The 16,307-nt window shown below is 46.6% G+C and overlaps 1 protein-coding gene across 1 annotated transcript in view; it reads left to right on the forward strand.

The window, feature by feature from the left end:
- Positions 1–3,962: 3,962 nt before the first annotated feature.
- Positions 3,963–16,307, forward strand: part of stab2 (stabilin 2) — a 105,546-nt gene continuing 93,201 nt past the window's right edge. Inside the window, exons 1-4 of the mRNA XM_078417213.1 lie at positions 3,963–4,034; positions 6,603–6,736; positions 7,437–7,552; positions 15,441–15,526. Of these exons, the coding sequence (XP_078273339.1) occupies positions 3,963–4,034; positions 6,603–6,736; positions 7,437–7,552; positions 15,441–15,526 (408 nt within the window). The remainder of the gene's footprint in view (positions 4,035–6,602; positions 6,737–7,436; positions 7,553–15,440; positions 15,527–16,307) is intronic.

Genomic DNA, 16,307 nt, shown 5'->3' on the forward strand with positions numbered 1-16,307 from the left:
ATAACAAAGAAGGGAAAAATAGATTATGAAAGTAAATTAGCGAAAAATATAAAAACTGATAGCAAGAGTTTTTATAGTTATATAAAAAGAAAAAGGGTGGCTAAGGTAACCCTTAGTCCATTGGAGGATAAGACGGGGAATTTGTTGGTGGGGAACATGGAGATGGCAAAAGCATTAAATGAATATTTTGTATCAGTCTTTACTGATATAGAAGACATTAAAAATATTCCAATGTTGGATAAACAGGGGGCTATAGGAATGGAGGAGTTAAGCACTATTAAGATCACTAAGGAGATGGTATTAGGTAAATTAATGGGGCTTAAGGCGGATAAATCCCCTGGGCCTGATGGATTACATCCTAGGGTCTTGAGAGAAATAGCGGTGGGAATCGTGGATGCATTGGTGATAATTTTCCAAAGCTCCCTGGAGTCAGGAAGGGTCCCGGTGGATTGGAAAATGGCTAATGTTACACCTATATTTAAAAAGGGAAGTAGACAGAAGGCTGGTAATTATAGACCGGTTAGTCTAACATCTGTGGTGGGTAAAATGTTGGAGACCATTATTAAAGAAATACTGACGGGGTATTTGGATAAGCATAACTTAATTGGACAGAGTCAGCATGGTTTTACGAAGGGGAAGTCATGTTTGACTAATTTGCTTGAATTCTTTGAGGAAGTAACATCTCGGGTGGATAAAGGGGAACCGGTGGATGTGGTATACTTGGACTTCCAAAAGGCTTTTGATAAGGTGCCACATAAAAGACTATTACTTAAGATAAAAAATCATGGGATTGGGGGTAATATATTAGCATGGGTAGAAGATTGGCTTTCAAACAGGAAGCAGAGAGTTGGGATAAATGGATCATACTCGGGATGGCAATCGGTGACTAGTGGGGTTCCACAGGGGTCGGTGCTGGGACCCCAGCTGTTTACAATTTATATAAATGACTTAGAGGAGGGGACCAAGTGTAATATATCCAAGTTCGCAGATGACACAAAAATGGGAGGTAAAGCAGGGAGTGAGGAGGATAGAAAAAGCCTGCAAAAGGATATAGATAAGCTAGGAGAGTGGGCAGCGACTTGGCAGATGAAATTTAATACTGATAAATGTGAAGTTATGCATTTTGGAAAAAAAATCATAAAGAAAGTTATTTTCTAAATGGGGAGGAGCTGCGTGGTAATACAATGCAAAGGGACCTGGGGGTACTAATACAGGAATCACAAAAAGTTAGTATGCAGGTGCAGCAAGTGATTAGAAAGGCCAATGGAGTCTTAGCCTTTATTGCCAGGGGGATAGAGTATAAAAGTAGGGAGGTGTTGCTGCAGCTGTATACAGTATTGGTAAGACCGCATTTGGAATACTGTGTGCAGTTTTGGTGTCCATATTTAAGAAAGGATGTACTTGCTCTGGAGGCAGTGCAGAGAAGGTTTACACGGTTAATCCCAGGGATGAGGGGGTTGACATATGAGGAAAGGTTAAGTAGGTTGGGACTTTTCTCATTGGAGTTCAGAAGAATGAGAGGCGATCTTATTGAAACGTATAAGATCGTGAGGGGCCTTGATCGGGTGGATGCGTTAAAGATGTTTCCGATGATCGGGGAGACCAGAACTAGGGGGCATAGTCTTAGAATAAGAGGGGGCTCTTTTAAAACTGAGATGAGGAGAAACTTCTTCACTCAGAGGGTGGTTAGTCTGTGGAATTCGCTGCCTCAGGGAGCTGTGGATGCAGGAACGTTAAATAAATTTTAAACAGTAATAGATTGTTTTTTAATAGACAAGGGAATTAGGGGTTACGGGGAGCGGGCAGGGAAGTGGACATGAGTTATGGTTAGTATAGTAAGACCTGAGTAATCTGGACAAGTTTCGATCGCCTAGCTTGGGATCGGAGAGGAATTTCCCGGATTTTTTTCCCAAATTGGCCTGGGTTTTTATCCGGTTTTTCGCCTCTCCCAGGAGATCACACGGTTCTTTTGGGTGGGAAGAAGGGCAATAGTGGGAAGGGGGGTTGGGGTAGGATCAGCCATGATCGTATTGAATGGCGGAGTGGGCTCGAGGGGCCGGTTGGCCTACTCCTGCTCCTATTTTCTTGTGTTCTTGTGTTCTTGTGTCCTCCAGCAATCCGTATTTTGCCCAAGACTCTGGCATCTGCACTTTCTTGTGCCTTCACTCTCAAGTTCAGTCAAGTCTGTTGTTATGCACACAGGTGCGGTGTGGTACAGGTACAATGAAAATCACAGGCACATAGACTCATACAACACACATAAATAATACATCATTCAAACATAAATTCTACAAGACAAGTGAAAAGAAAAAAAGATGTGCATCCCCTTCTGAATCAGAAGATTGTGGAATGCTCACTCCAAACATTTCTTCAAAGCTTGGCTGCTGCAATTTTATATTATAATGTCACATTTAGAACATGGAACAGTACAGCACAAGAACAGGGCCCTTCGGCCCACAATAGCCATGCTAAACATGATGCCGATCTATAGGAGGCGCTGTCCCAGAAAGCCAGCAAGCATCAAGAACCCACACCACGCTGGCCACGGTCTCATCTCACCCCTGCCTTCGGGAATGAAACTGTGAGCTCCATGACATGGAACTAGTGTGAGCAGATGATCGATTGTGAGTTGAAGGCCGTGTCCATGCTGTTTCTCTGAACTAAACTGTCCGAAAAGGAACCTTGGTTTGATGTCCCATTTGAAAGACAAGATATTCAACAGAGCAGCACTCCCTCTGTGGCCCACTGCGGCCAGCATGGATGTTTCTGCTCAGGTTTATGGATTGAGTCCTGATCTTATGACCTTCTGGCTAAGAAGAAAGACAATAGACAATAGACAATAGACTATAGGTGCAGGAGGAGGCCATTCGGCCCTTCGAGCCAGCACCGCCATTCAATGTGATCTTGGCTGATCATTCTCAATCAGTACCCCGTTCCTGCCTTCTCCCCATACCCCCTGACTCCGCTATCCTTAAGAGCTCTATCTAGCTCTCTCTTGAATGCATTCAGAGAATTGGCTTCCACTGCCTTCTGAGGCAGAGAATTCCACAAATTTACAACTCTCTGACTGAAAAGGTTTTTCCTCATCTCAGTTCTAAAGGGCCTACCTGTTATTCTTAAACTGTGGCCCCTTGTTCTGGACTCCCCCAACATTGGGAACATGTTTCCTGCCTCTAACGTGTCCAACCCCTTAATAATCTTATACGTTTCGACAAAAGATTAGATGGGTACATGGATAGGGCAGGTTTAGAGGGATATGGCCCAAATGCAGGCAGGTGGGACTAGTCTAGATGGGACATGTTGGCTGATGTGGGCAAGTAGGGCTGAAGGGCCTGTTTCCATGCTGTATGACTCTATGACTCTAAGAGTTCTGCAGCAGCAAAGTGACGTCCTTCCTCCCCCTAACTTTTATCTCCTCGAGTCATACAGCGTGGAAACAGGCCCTTCGGCCCAATTCGACACTGAGTTACTCCAGCATTTTGCGTCTATCTTCGGTGTAAACCAGCATCTGCAGTTCCTTCCGGCACATTCTCCACTCAATACTCTGACCGATCTGCCACGCATTTCGCTGAGGTCACCAGTTTACTGAAATGGCCCATGTAGGAAATCCGTCCATTTTCAGGCCACTGTTACAAAACAGTGTTTACGTTTGAGCAACGCGGGGAAAAAAAGCTGCCAAGGAAGGCGAGATGCCTGCCTTGCATTTTCCCCCCCAATGTGTTGACAGCCACCGAACGTCCTGTGACTTTAGATAGCAAGTTTTACTCGTGATGGAGGGACCATCCAGGAAATGGAGGGGGCGGAGGGTGGGAGAACGGACTCTAAAATGTCAAGGAGATGGGAAGTGAGAAACTACTCAGGACACGGCCGAGGAAGCTCACGGAGGAAGGTCGTACCACTTTTAAAAGGGAGAGCTGAAATAGACTGCAGATTGTAAAATTCTGGGAACACTAAGCAGCGAGATGAAACGACAACACATCATAAGTCTGCAGATGATGTTACTGGCGGCTTGCCTGGCCGATAACCTGCTCCAGGTACGTTTTAATATTATGAGGACAGACCCACGGTTTATTCCAGTCTGAAGAAGGGTCTCGACCCGCAACGCCACCCATTCCTTCTCTCCAGAGATGCTGCCTGTCCCGCTGAGTTACTCCAGCATTTTTTGTCTATCTACAGTTTATTGGCTCTTTTAGCTGTTAAACACCATCAGTTTACTTTTAGTTTGCACCACTCTGTACCCAGTGGTGCAGCGGGTAGAACCGCTGCCTCACAGCACCAGAGTCCCGGGTTCTCTCCAGACCTCAGGTGCGCTCTGCGTGGAGTTTGCACTTTCTCCCCGTGGCCACGTGGGTTTTCTCCGGGTGCTCCAGTTTCCTCTCACGTCCCAAAGACGTGCAGGTTTGAAGGTTAATTGGCCCTCTGTAAATTGTCTCCAGTGTGTGGGAGTGGATGTGAAAGTGGGATCACATAGACCTAGTGTGAACGGGTGATCATTGGTATCTTTAATGGGGCGGCAATGTGGCGCAGTGGTAGAGCACCCAGGGAAAACCCACGCGGTCACAGAGAGAACGTGCAAACTCCCTGCAGACAGCATCTGTAGTCCGGATGGAAGCCGGGTCTCGGGCAGTGTGAGGCAGCAGCTGTGCCACCGTTCTGCCCCCTATGTTGAAGTTCTACAGCCTTGGGAAGACAGAGGAGATTCCGTTGGATAACTGGGGCGGGGAAGAGACAAGGAGACTTGTTTTGCTCCGTATGAGTTGTTGCAAGAGCAGTGGCAAAAAACTCTGTTAAAAGCTCAAGTGGGAAACTGGGTGAATAGTTGCTTGGTAAAAGTTCAGAAGAGAATGGGACAAAATGGCTCTGCCTGGACAAGGGTAGGCACGGTGGCACAGCGGTAGAGCTGCTGCCTTACAGCGCTTGCAGCACCAGATACCCGGGTTCGATCCCGACTACGGGCACTGTCTGTACAGAGTTTGCATGTTCTCCCAGTGACCTGCGTGGGTTTTTCTCCGAGATCTTCGGTTTCCGAACTTTGGTACACTCAAAAGACGTACAGGTTAATTGGCTTGCTTCAAATGTAAATTGTCCCTAGTGTGTGTAGGGATGGTGTTAGTGTGCGGGGATCGCTGGTCGGCGTGGACCCGGTGGGCCGAAGGGCCTGTTTCCGCGCTGTATCTCTAAACTAAACTAAACTAAACCCTTTCACTTGACCCAATGTGGGTACGACAGGCTGGATGGGTCAGAAGCAGATGCATATTAATAGTTCCATCGTGTTGTTGCTTCACACACACTTTCCAAGGATGATGTCTAAGTTATACCTTATCTGTTTAAAACAAAGAAAGGTGAACTGTAATCTCTGAACACAGCTGGAGTTATTGCATTTGTGTTTTTGGACTGTCTTTAGTTTGGATCAAGTCCAGTTGTCAGGCATGGGTGTTAAAGTTTGTCTTAAAGCACACTGGTGCATGTTCAAACTGTTCGGAACTGCAGATGCTGGTTTACACAAAAGAACACAATATGTAAATTGAGTGCATTGATATGTAAGGAATGGAGGGACAGGGATCAGAGCAGATTGGTTTAACTTGACATCTTGTTCAGCATGGACATTGTGGGCTGAAGGGCCTGTTTCTGTCAAAATAAAGAACTGCAGATGCTGGTTTACACTATAGAACACGGAGCCATCTATCTGTATAGATCTGTATAATCTATGTGTGTCCTATCTGTATAGTTTGGATGACTCGATTGTAATCATGTATAGTCTTTCCACTGACTGGTTAGCACGCAACAAAAGCATTTTACTATGCTTCGGTACATGTGACAATAAACGACCTTAAATTAAAGTGCTGGAGTAACAAACGACCTTAAATTAAAGTGCTGGAATAACTCGGCCAGCATCTCTGGAGAACATGGATGGGAGCCATTTTGGGTCGGGACTCTTCTTCAGACTGATTTTGCCTGGCTTTGTCCTGCCCCCACCTCTCTTCCAAGTTTCTCCCCACCACGCTACGATCAGCTTGAAGAAGGGTCCCGAGCTAAAACATCACCTACTCATGTGCTCCAGAGATGCTGCCTGACCCGCTGAGTTACTCCAGCACTATTTATCCTTTGGTTGGTGTTCACTTGCTTGTGTGTGTGAGTGAGTGGAATTCCATGCAACGACGATAGAGCCAGTCATGGAATCATAGAGCCATACAGCATGGAAACAGGCCCTTCGGCACAACTTGCCCACACTGACCAACATGTCCCATCCACACGAGTCCCACCTGCCTGCAAACAGGCCCATATCCCTGTTAACCTATCCTATCCATTAACATCTAAATGTTTCTTAAACGTTGCGATAGTACCTGCCTGAACCACCTCCTCCAGCAGTTCGTTCCTTACACCCGCCATCCATTGTGCAAAATAAATTACCCCTCAGGTTCCCATTAAATCTTTCCATCCTCACCTTAAACCCCATGTCCTCTGGTTCTCGAATCCCCTGCTCTGGGCTCATGATAACGGGGCATTGCAGTGCCTTTAAATGGTTGTTATTGTAAGTGGCAAAAGCTGTTGTCGCATCAATTGGAAGCCTCACTCCTCGCACTACTGTTTCACTTCCACAGAAATCAAACCGTTGTGACAAGAAAGTTCTGGTGAGCAGTACTACCCGATGCCGCTCCTGTGTCCTAAACGCCAAGATAACGTGTCCGCAAAATACGACGCAGCTCACCAAAGGGATCGGATCAAGGGACTGCAGGTAATGAAACCAGATCAGAAAGTAAGAGCCATGGAAAGTTCATAAGTGACAGGGGCAGATTTAGGCCATTCGGCCCATCGTCCCCTCCGCCATTCAATCATGGCTGATCTATCTTTCCCTCTCAACCCCAGTCACCTGCCTTCTCACCATAACCCCTGACACTCGCATAATCAAGAATTTATCAATCTCCACCTTAAAAATATCCATTGACTTGGCCTCTAATACCTTCCGACTGTAGCCATGAAGTCCACAGATTCACCACCCTCGGACTAAAGAAGCTCCTCCTCATCTCCTTTCTCAATGTATGTCCTTTTATTCTGAGGCTGTGGTCTCTGGTCCGAGACTTTCCCACTGGTGGAAACATTCTCTCCACATCCACTCTATCCACACCTTTCACTATTCGGTAAATTTCAATGAGGTCCCCCCTTATCCGTCCAAATTCCAGCGAGTGCAGGTCCAGTGCTGTCAAACGCCCATCGTACGTTAACCCAATCATTCCTGGGATTCATTCTAGAAAACCTCCCCTGGACCGTCTCCAACGCCAGCACACCCTTCCTCAAATATGGGGCCCAAAATTGCATGCTCTACTCCAAATGCGGTCTGAATAGTGTGTTATCGAGCTCCAAAGTGTGGGTAAAAATGCCACAAAGGATGTTTGCATTAAGTGAGTGAGTTTCCTTTCTGTGTTGCTCTGTACTAGATACCGGATCCCACTCCAAAAGTTCTTCTTATCAGTGCCTGGCTGTCGTCATGTCTGTGTGAAGCATATCGTCGAGTACCATTGCTGCCCTGGCTACTGGGGATCAGACTGCATGGGTAAGAAGTCGTTGTCAAGAGTCAAGAGTCCAAAGTTAAGAGAGTTTTAATGTCATAGGTCCCGAAACAGAACAATTAAAGTCTGATGAACGGTCTTGACCCAAAAAGTCACCCATTCCTTCTCTCCAGAGATGCTGCCTGTCCCGCTGAGTTACTCCAACATTTTGTGAATATCATATCTCCATATCCTCCTGCCTTGTGTTCTTAACACTAATCTCTATTCGAGTCATTTCTCAAATACCTTTATTGAGTTCTTTTTAACTTCATAAGTCATAGGAGCAGAGTTAGGCCATTCGGCCCATCGTCTACTCCACCATTCGATCATGGATTTCCCTCTCAACCCCATTCTCCTGCCTTCTCCCCATAACCTTTGGTGCCCTTACTAATCAAGAAACTGTCAATCTCTGTTTCATTAAATACCCAATGACTTGGCCTCCACAACCCTCGGTGGCAATGACTCTATCCAGGCCTTTCGCTGTTTGGTAATGAGATCCAATGAAAAAGCTTTTTACTGTACCTCGGTAAACGTGACAATAAACTAAACCAACCTAACTTGAGTAACTTCCAACAGTGTGGGTAATCGATTCCAAGGATGCAGAATAATGGAGGTTTTACTGTAATTTTATCATTAACTAAAATTAGTTGCTGCACTGAGATTCAGCAGAGATAAACTTGAAGAATTCTGCCTGTGTGGCTTTAGCATTGTTATCCAGTAGGTCTACTTGTTGTTTCCTTATTGATAAGAGGGCCCATTAGTTCTACAGTAGGTGAAACCTTGGAGTTTTAAACATCCTGCTTTTATGGAGCAGTTTACTAGCCTTGAGAAAGAGTTGAAGGGGAATAGGAGATTGTACGGCTTCACTGATCTGAGGAAGTCTCTGTCACAATGCCGGCCATTATCAGCGAGGAATATTAGCTCATTAAAGTTGTTCCTACTGGTTGAACAGCTGCCAACTTCTTAAAGGCAATGGGAAAGTGTTGAGTCAACATGCAAGCATCAACTAAATCATGAAGCTCACAGCCAGAGATGCTGCCTGTCCCGTTGAGTTAGTCCAGCATTTTGTGTCTATTTTAGGGGAACCTAGAACCAGACGACATAGATTTGTGAGGGGAGAAAGGTTTGATAGGAACCTGAGGGCTAACATTTGCACACTAAAGGATGGTGGGTGTATGGAACGAGCTGGCAAAAGAGGTAGTTGAGGCAGGTATTATAACAACATTTAAAAGACATTTGGGCAGGTTCATGGCTGGGAAAGGTTCAGAGGGATATGGGCCAAACACAGGCAATTGGGACTAGCAGACATAGGGTATCTTGGTTGGCATGGACATGTTGGGTTGAAGGGCCTGTTTCTACGCTACATGACTCTAAGAAAGCCAAATTGTACACAGCTCTCCATGGTCTCACTGAAGTCCCGTATCATTGTTGTCTGTGTAAGAAACTAAAAAACCAAGGAAGTAAAGAACTCCCAAACTTTTACCCTGTGACCCAAGAACAGGCAAGATGGGGTCTTCAAGATCATGGTGTGCCATGATGTCACTCTTATCCTCTTAAAAAGTCAGAGGTTATGGGTTTTGGAGGCACTGTTGAAAACTTGCCACCTACCCATCATAATGAAGCCAAAGAGAAATACAACACAGCAACAGGCCCTTCAGTCCACAAGGTCCATGCTGAGCATCAACCACCCATTAACCTACCAATTAACCTACCAACCTCGATGTCTTTGGGATGTGGGAGGAAACCCAGAGCACCCGGAGGAAATTCATGCAGTCACAGGGAGAACGTGGGAACCGGACCCAAGATCAGGATTGATCCTGGGTTTCTGGAAAAGCAGCAGCTCTACCAGCTTTGCGGCACGGTGGCGCAGCAGTAGAGTTGCTGCCTTACAGTGCTTGCAGCGCCGGAGACCCTGGTTCGATCCCGACTATGGGTGCTGTCTGTACAGAGTTTGTACGTTCTCCCCGTGACTGCGTGGGTTTTCTCCGAGATCTTCGGTTTCCTCCCACACTCCACTGACGTACAGGTATGTAAGTAAATTGGCTTGGTAAATCAAAAAATTGTCCCTAGGATAGTGTTAATATGCGGGGGTTGGCGTGGAGTCGGTGGGCCGATGGGCCTGTTCCCGCGCTGTACCTCTAAACTAAACTAAACTAAACTCGGGTTCGATCCTGACTAAAGGGTGTTGTTTTTACAGTCTTCCTGCGACTGCCTGGGTTTTCTCTGGGTGCTCCGGTTTCCTCCCACATCCCGAAGAAGTTCAGCTTTGTAGGGTGTATGGGTTTCCGTCAATTGTCCCTAGTGTGTAGAATGGAGCTAGTGTACGGGTGACTGGTGGTCGGTGTGGTCTCAGAGGGCCGAAGGGCCTGGTTCCAACACTGCATCTCTAAAGCTGTGCCCATTGTGCCACCCACAGCAAGTGCTCCTTCATACGTTAACCTGATGAGAAACACTTCAGGCTGTTACAGTTTTGTGGAGTCGTCAACAAAGTTGCCAATACTCCCCACCGTCAAGAAAGCAAGTGTTCCATCTAAGCATTGGAGTGACAGGAGCAGGGCTTCCTTCCTCTCCGCTGCAAAGCCTGACTTACACTGAACGTCCAGAATGATGACAGCTAAAGTCATTCATGTCACGCCACCCCATGTTTCCTGAATGATAAGAAAGCTAACGACTGCTCCCGTTCGGTTAAATCATCAACAGTTGACCTTTCAGTAAAATGTCTCTGCGCTGGGCTTTCTACTTGATTGGTAGAAGCACAAGGCAATAGAAATAGGCACAGAGTGCTGGAGTAACTCAGCGGGTCAGGCAGCATCTCAGGGGAAAAACGGTGGGTGATGTTTCGGGTGGGGACACTTCTTCAGACCCGAAAAGTCACCCATCCTTTTTCTCCAGAGACGCTGCTTGACCCGCTGAGTTACTCCAGCACTTTGCGCTTGTCTTTGGTATAAACCAGCATCTGCAGTTATTTGTTTCCACATAAAAGAAATAGGGTTATGTATTGCATTTGTAGGGTTATGGAGAGTCAAGGAGCACTGAAACAGGCCGTTCAGCCTGACCGGTCCATGCTGACCAAGATGTCCCATCCAGGCTAGTCCAAGCTGTATGTCCAAAGTAAAGTAAACATTATTTGGCATATTTCATTAGTGTACTGCCTCAATGTAATCTGCTATTCTTGAACTCTTGTACTTGAGTATGATTGTGTCTCTGTATAGTAAGATTTTTGACTAAACTGTTTGCAAAAAAAGAATTGTACTATACTGAGGTACATGTGACATATGACACCAAAGTACCATCCAAAGTACCATGTAATATATAAGGGCGGCACTGTGGCGCAGCGGTAGAGTTGCTGATTTACAGCACCAGGGAGCCGGGTTCAATCCTGACTAAGGGTGCTTGTCTGTACAGAGTTTGCTCGTTGTCTTCGTGACCTGGGTGGATTTTCTCCGGGTGCTCCGGTTTCCTCCCGCACTCCAAAGGTTAATTGGCTTGGTTTAATTGTAAATTGTCCCTCGTGCGTGTCGGATGGTGTTAGTGTGCGGGGATCGCTGGTCGGCACGGACTCGGTGGGCCGAAGGGCCTGTTTCCGCGCTGCATCTCTAAACGAAACGAAACTAAACATTGAATGATGTCAAGCTGGAAAGGGTGCAGCGAAGATTTATGAGGACGTTGCCAGGACCCGAGGACCTGAGCTATAGGGAGAGTATGAGCCTGCTAGGACTCTGTTCCTTGGGGCGCAGGAGGATGAGGGATGATCTTACAGAGGTGTATAAAATCATGAGAGGAATGGATAGGGCAAATGCACAGAGTCTCTTGCCCAGAGTAAGGGAATAGAGAAGCAGAGGATATAGGTTTAAGGTGAGAGGGAAAGAGTTAATAGGAACCTGCGGGATAATTTATTTTACACATGGGTGGTGGGTGTATGGAACGATCTGCCGGAGGAGGTAGTTGAGGCAGATACTATTGCAACTCTTAAGAAACATTTAGGCAGGTACATGGATAGGATAGGTTTAGAGGGATATGGGCCAAACGCAGGCAGGTGGGACACATTGGATGGTGTGGGAAAGTTGAGTCGAAAAGCCTGTTTCCATGCTGTATGACTCTATGACTCTCTAACCATTGATATGAGCCTCTTTGACATACATTGTAGAATAGATTTGGTTGAAAAGATGACCTCTGCTGGTTGTGTGTCTGGACTAGGAATAGGAGAGAGCGCCAGGTCTTTCAGGAGAGAAGTTGGAAACGCTTGATGCTGCCTGATCTGCTGAGTTACTCCAGCACCTTGTGTCCTTTAGTGTAAACCAGGTGGAAGGAGACGGAGGGAAGGGGGAAGTGGGAGCCAATCCAGGAGGGGAACAGGGAAGAGAGGGGGGGGGGAGATGGTGGAAAGGGGGGGGGGGGGGGGAGGGGGTGGAAAGGGGGGGAGGGGGAGAAGGGGAGAAGAGTTTGTTGGCCATATTGTAGGCAGCAAGTTAGACCAGGCCGAAGACCTGCTGATTGTGACAAAACTCTGGGGAAAGTGTTCTTCAAAACGTAACACATTCCTTATCTGTGACACAGCACACAAACAGGAATCACACAATCAATAATGTCTTAGTGGGGAAATGGTAAATCACTGCTAATGACTCCTCTGAAGTGGCCAGTCAAGGATAATGAGCATTCCTCTGGGAAAAAAATGTGCTGAAAGTGACAACAATAAGAGAAGCAATGGGTACAAAGAGAATGATAGAAAAGTCCTTTTTGCATGCAATGTGTGAGCTAGGGACAGGAGCTGGCCACCTATCCCTTGTTGCCATTCAATAAATACCCCCTTTCACCACAGATTCCTTTGGAGCTTTGCTTAACACGAATGAATTCATTCAGATTACAAATTAACAAATGACCTAACATTTTGGCGAAGAGAGTTTATTATTGAAACATTTACTTCCAGTCATACAGGCTGGAAACAGGCCCTTCGGCCCAACTTGCCCTTGCCGACTAATATGCCCCATCTACACCAGCCCCACCTGCCTGCAGCCTCACCAACGTCTTGCACAACTGCAACATGACCGCCAACTTCTATACTCAATATCAACGTGACCTAGCTTCACTCCTGAAAGCAGTGTGTTCAGCTCTCCACGAATGCTGCCTAATCAGCCGAGGATTTCTAGCTTTTTCTGGTTTCATTTAAGTCGCAAAAGACCTCGGTCTGCTCGCTGGTCTGAGGCTTTCCAAGCAGCTTCTTGCTGTAATAAATGGAGTTTCGGTTTTAAATGGATAATAACGGTTTTCAATGGTTTTTAATTTTTTGATATAGAGCCAGATTTAGTTTAGTTTAGAAATTTGGCGTGGAAACAAGCTCTTCGGCCCACTGAATCCAAGCAGACCAACGAACACCTGCACACTAGACTTTACTTTAGACTTTAGACTTTGGAGATACAGTGTGGAAACAGGCCCTTTAGGTAACTGAGTCCGCACCAAACGGCAATCATCCCATGCACTAGCACTATCCTACACACTAAAGGCAAATTACAATTTTACCAAAGCCAATTAACCTGCAAACCTGTACATCTTTGGAGTGTGGGAGGAAACTGGAGCACCCGGAGAAAACCCACACGGTCACAGAGAGAACGTACAAACTCCATACAGACAGCACTAGTGCCGCCTCTAGTTCTATCCTACACAATGGGGACATTTTACAGAAGTCAATTAACCTACAAACCTGTGCGTCTTTGGAAAGTGGGAGGAGACCCGAGCGGTCACAGGGAGAAGGTACAAAATCTGTACTGATAACACTTGTAGTCAGAAGGTAGACACAAAATGCTGGAGTAACTCAGCAGGTCAGGCAGCATCTTGGGAGAGAAGGAATGGGTGACGTTTCGGGTCGAGACCCTTCTTCAATCGGAAACGTCACCCATTCCTTCTCTCCCGAGATGCTGCCTGACCCGCCGAGTTACTCCAGCATTTTGTGTCTACCTTCGATCTAAACCAGCATCTGCAGGATTTTTTTTTTACTGCACTCGTAGTCCAGATTGGACCCGGGTCTCTGGCGCTGTGAGGCAGCAATTCAACCGCTGTGCCGCCCTTTTCCCGTACGTTATCCTCAATCTTTAAAAAAAACATTGCACAAACACTTGGGCCAGAGGGAAGGAATGTTCAACATTTGCAAACAGCCATTGAAACTTGAGGAAATGAATCAAAAATTGCAGCAGGTAATCCGCTCAGCAGCATTGCGATCGTAACTATTAACGTTCGTCAGTGAACTATTGCTTGACGTAGATTTTCATTCCAACATCAAATGTTAATTATGTTTTCAATTAGCAGCCACCAGGGACACCTCAGGTTGCATGAAGTAGGAGCCATAAATCTAAGGTGGTTCTTGATAAGCAGGATGGGGAATACAGGTGACTCGTTAGTACCCAGCGAGTATGAAAACATGGAACGGACAAGCACATAGTGTGGCTGAAGCAAATGGGCATAGATTCATCTGAAGGGATCTGGGGGAAAAAAACGTGAGGACAAACATATAGAAAGATAGGGCGAGAAGATGCTCTCGGGGGCTGAAATGTTAGCACGGACTGTTAGGGCAGAAGGGCCTGTGCGTTTCGTGTAACTGCGCGTACGTACCATCAGAGTCAGGAACACCACTTTCCCTGCAGTTATCGGACAACTGAATGCTGCTCCCATAAGCTAGAGTTTAGTCTTGATCTCCCTACCTACCTCATTCTGGACTCTGCACTTTTTCAAAATACCTGCACTTTATCTGCAGCTGCAAACAATCTAACGCTGCAACACTATATTCTGCGTTCTGGTTTGTTCCTCTTTGCACTACCTGTTGTGCTTGTGGAAAAAAAAAGACACGTAATGCTGGAGTAACACAGCAGGTCAAGCAGCATCTCTGGAGTATATGGATCGGTACTAACACTCACTGACGCTCTACTAACACTCCCCTCAACTCCCCCCTTGCCCCCTTCCCCCATCCTAGACATTTAACCAGTTCCACAGTTCACCACATTGTATCCCTCTTGGGATCACACCTCCCCCAGCCAACAACGGGCCCACCATGGCACCTCCCTGCCTGACATCATCTGTTGCCAGCCCTGATTTGTCCTGGTCTTTTATCACCTCCAGTTCTTCACCCCCCTTCTTTCTGTCTGAAGAAGGGTCCTGACCCGAAACATCACCTATCCCTTTTTCTCCAGAGATGCTGCTTGTCTTACTCCAGCACTTTGTGTCTGTCTTATGAACAGATAACATTTCGGATTGGGACCCTTCTTCATAAATGGCTTGATTCATAAGGTGTATGGCTAGGTTCATAAGTTATTGGAGCATATTTAGGCCATTCTGCCCATCGAGTCTACTTCACCATTCAATCATGGCTGATCTATCGTTCCCCCTCAACCCCCTCTGACTAAAGAAATCCCTCTTCATTTCCTTTCTCAAGGTACGTACTTTTATTCTGAGGCTGTGCCCTCTGGTCCTAGACTCTCCCACTAGTGGAAACGTCCTCTCCACATCCACTTTGGAGGCCTTTCACTATTTGGTAAGTTTCAGTGAGGTCCTACTTCATCCTCCTAAACTCCAGCCAGTGCAGGCCCAGTGCTGTCAAACGGCCATCGTATGTTAACCTAATCGTTCCTGGGATCGTTCTTGTAAACCTCCTCTGGACCCTCTCCAGCACCATCACCAGCAAGCCCATCCTTCCTCGGATATGGGGCCCACAATTGCTCACAGAACTGTAAATGCGGCCTGACCAGCGCCTCGTAAAACCTCAGCCTTGCATCCCTGTTTTTACATTCCGGATTGCACTCGTGGAGAGTATGATTTGACTCAATAGCATACAAACTAAGTTGTTCACTGTACACATGGCAATCACAAACCAATATCAACACTGATATTTGTCTGTTATCATTGCAGAATGTCCCGGAGGTGCAGCAGCCACTTGCAGCAACAAAGGAGTTTGTTCTGACGGCATGGGAGGCGACGGCAATTGCAATTGTATGGTAGGTTAACGCTTCAAACGTCTAATACCGAACGGCTTTCATTTACAACACTGAGCTACTCAATGCCATATCAGTGAGCTGAGTGTGATTGCCAGGCAGATTGTACACCTTGACTCTCACACCTGGTCTTGGGATCACCTGAATTCCACATCTCTGGGACCTTTGGATGGTGTAGAGGAACCTGCTTATTCCCTGGCACTGCTAGTAACGGAGCTTGGAGCCCGGAAAATAGACACAAAGTGCCGGAGAACTCAGCCAGCCAGGTAGCATCTCTGGAGAAAAGGAGCAGGTGGTGTTCTGGGTCGAGACCCTTCTTCAGAGTGACAGTCAGGGGAGAGGGAAACTAGAGGTATGAAAAGGTACAAAGGACAAATCAAAGCCAGCAGCGATGGTCAAGGAACGGTGGAGCCCACAATGGACCGTTGTTGGCTGTGGAAAAGGTGATAACGAGTAGATACAAACAGTGAAACTAAGCAGGAAGACAGGGAAACTAGTAGGGTGACTAGGATGGGAGAGGGACAAAGAGAGTGGAAAACTAGAGGTGTGAACAGGTACAGAAAACGTCAAAGCTGGCACCAATGGCCAAGGTCCCGCAATGGTGGTGAGAAGGTTTACACAGACTCTGACAGGGGCTGGCAGAGGTGAAGAGTGGAGGTCCATGCATGGTAATTTGGGTAAACTCAAGGAAAAAAATGGTGATAGAGATTCGGGCCGCACAGTGGCGCAGCAGTAGAGTTGCTGCCTTACAGCACCAGAGACCCTGGTTTGATGATGACTAGGG

The sequence above is a fragment of the Rhinoraja longicauda genome, chromosome 20, assembly GCF_053455715.1.
Source record: "Rhinoraja longicauda isolate Sanriku21f chromosome 20, sRhiLon1.1, whole genome shotgun sequence".
Classification (NCBI taxonomy): Eukaryota; Metazoa; Chordata; class Chondrichthyes; order Rajiformes; family Arhynchobatidae; genus Rhinoraja; species Rhinoraja longicauda.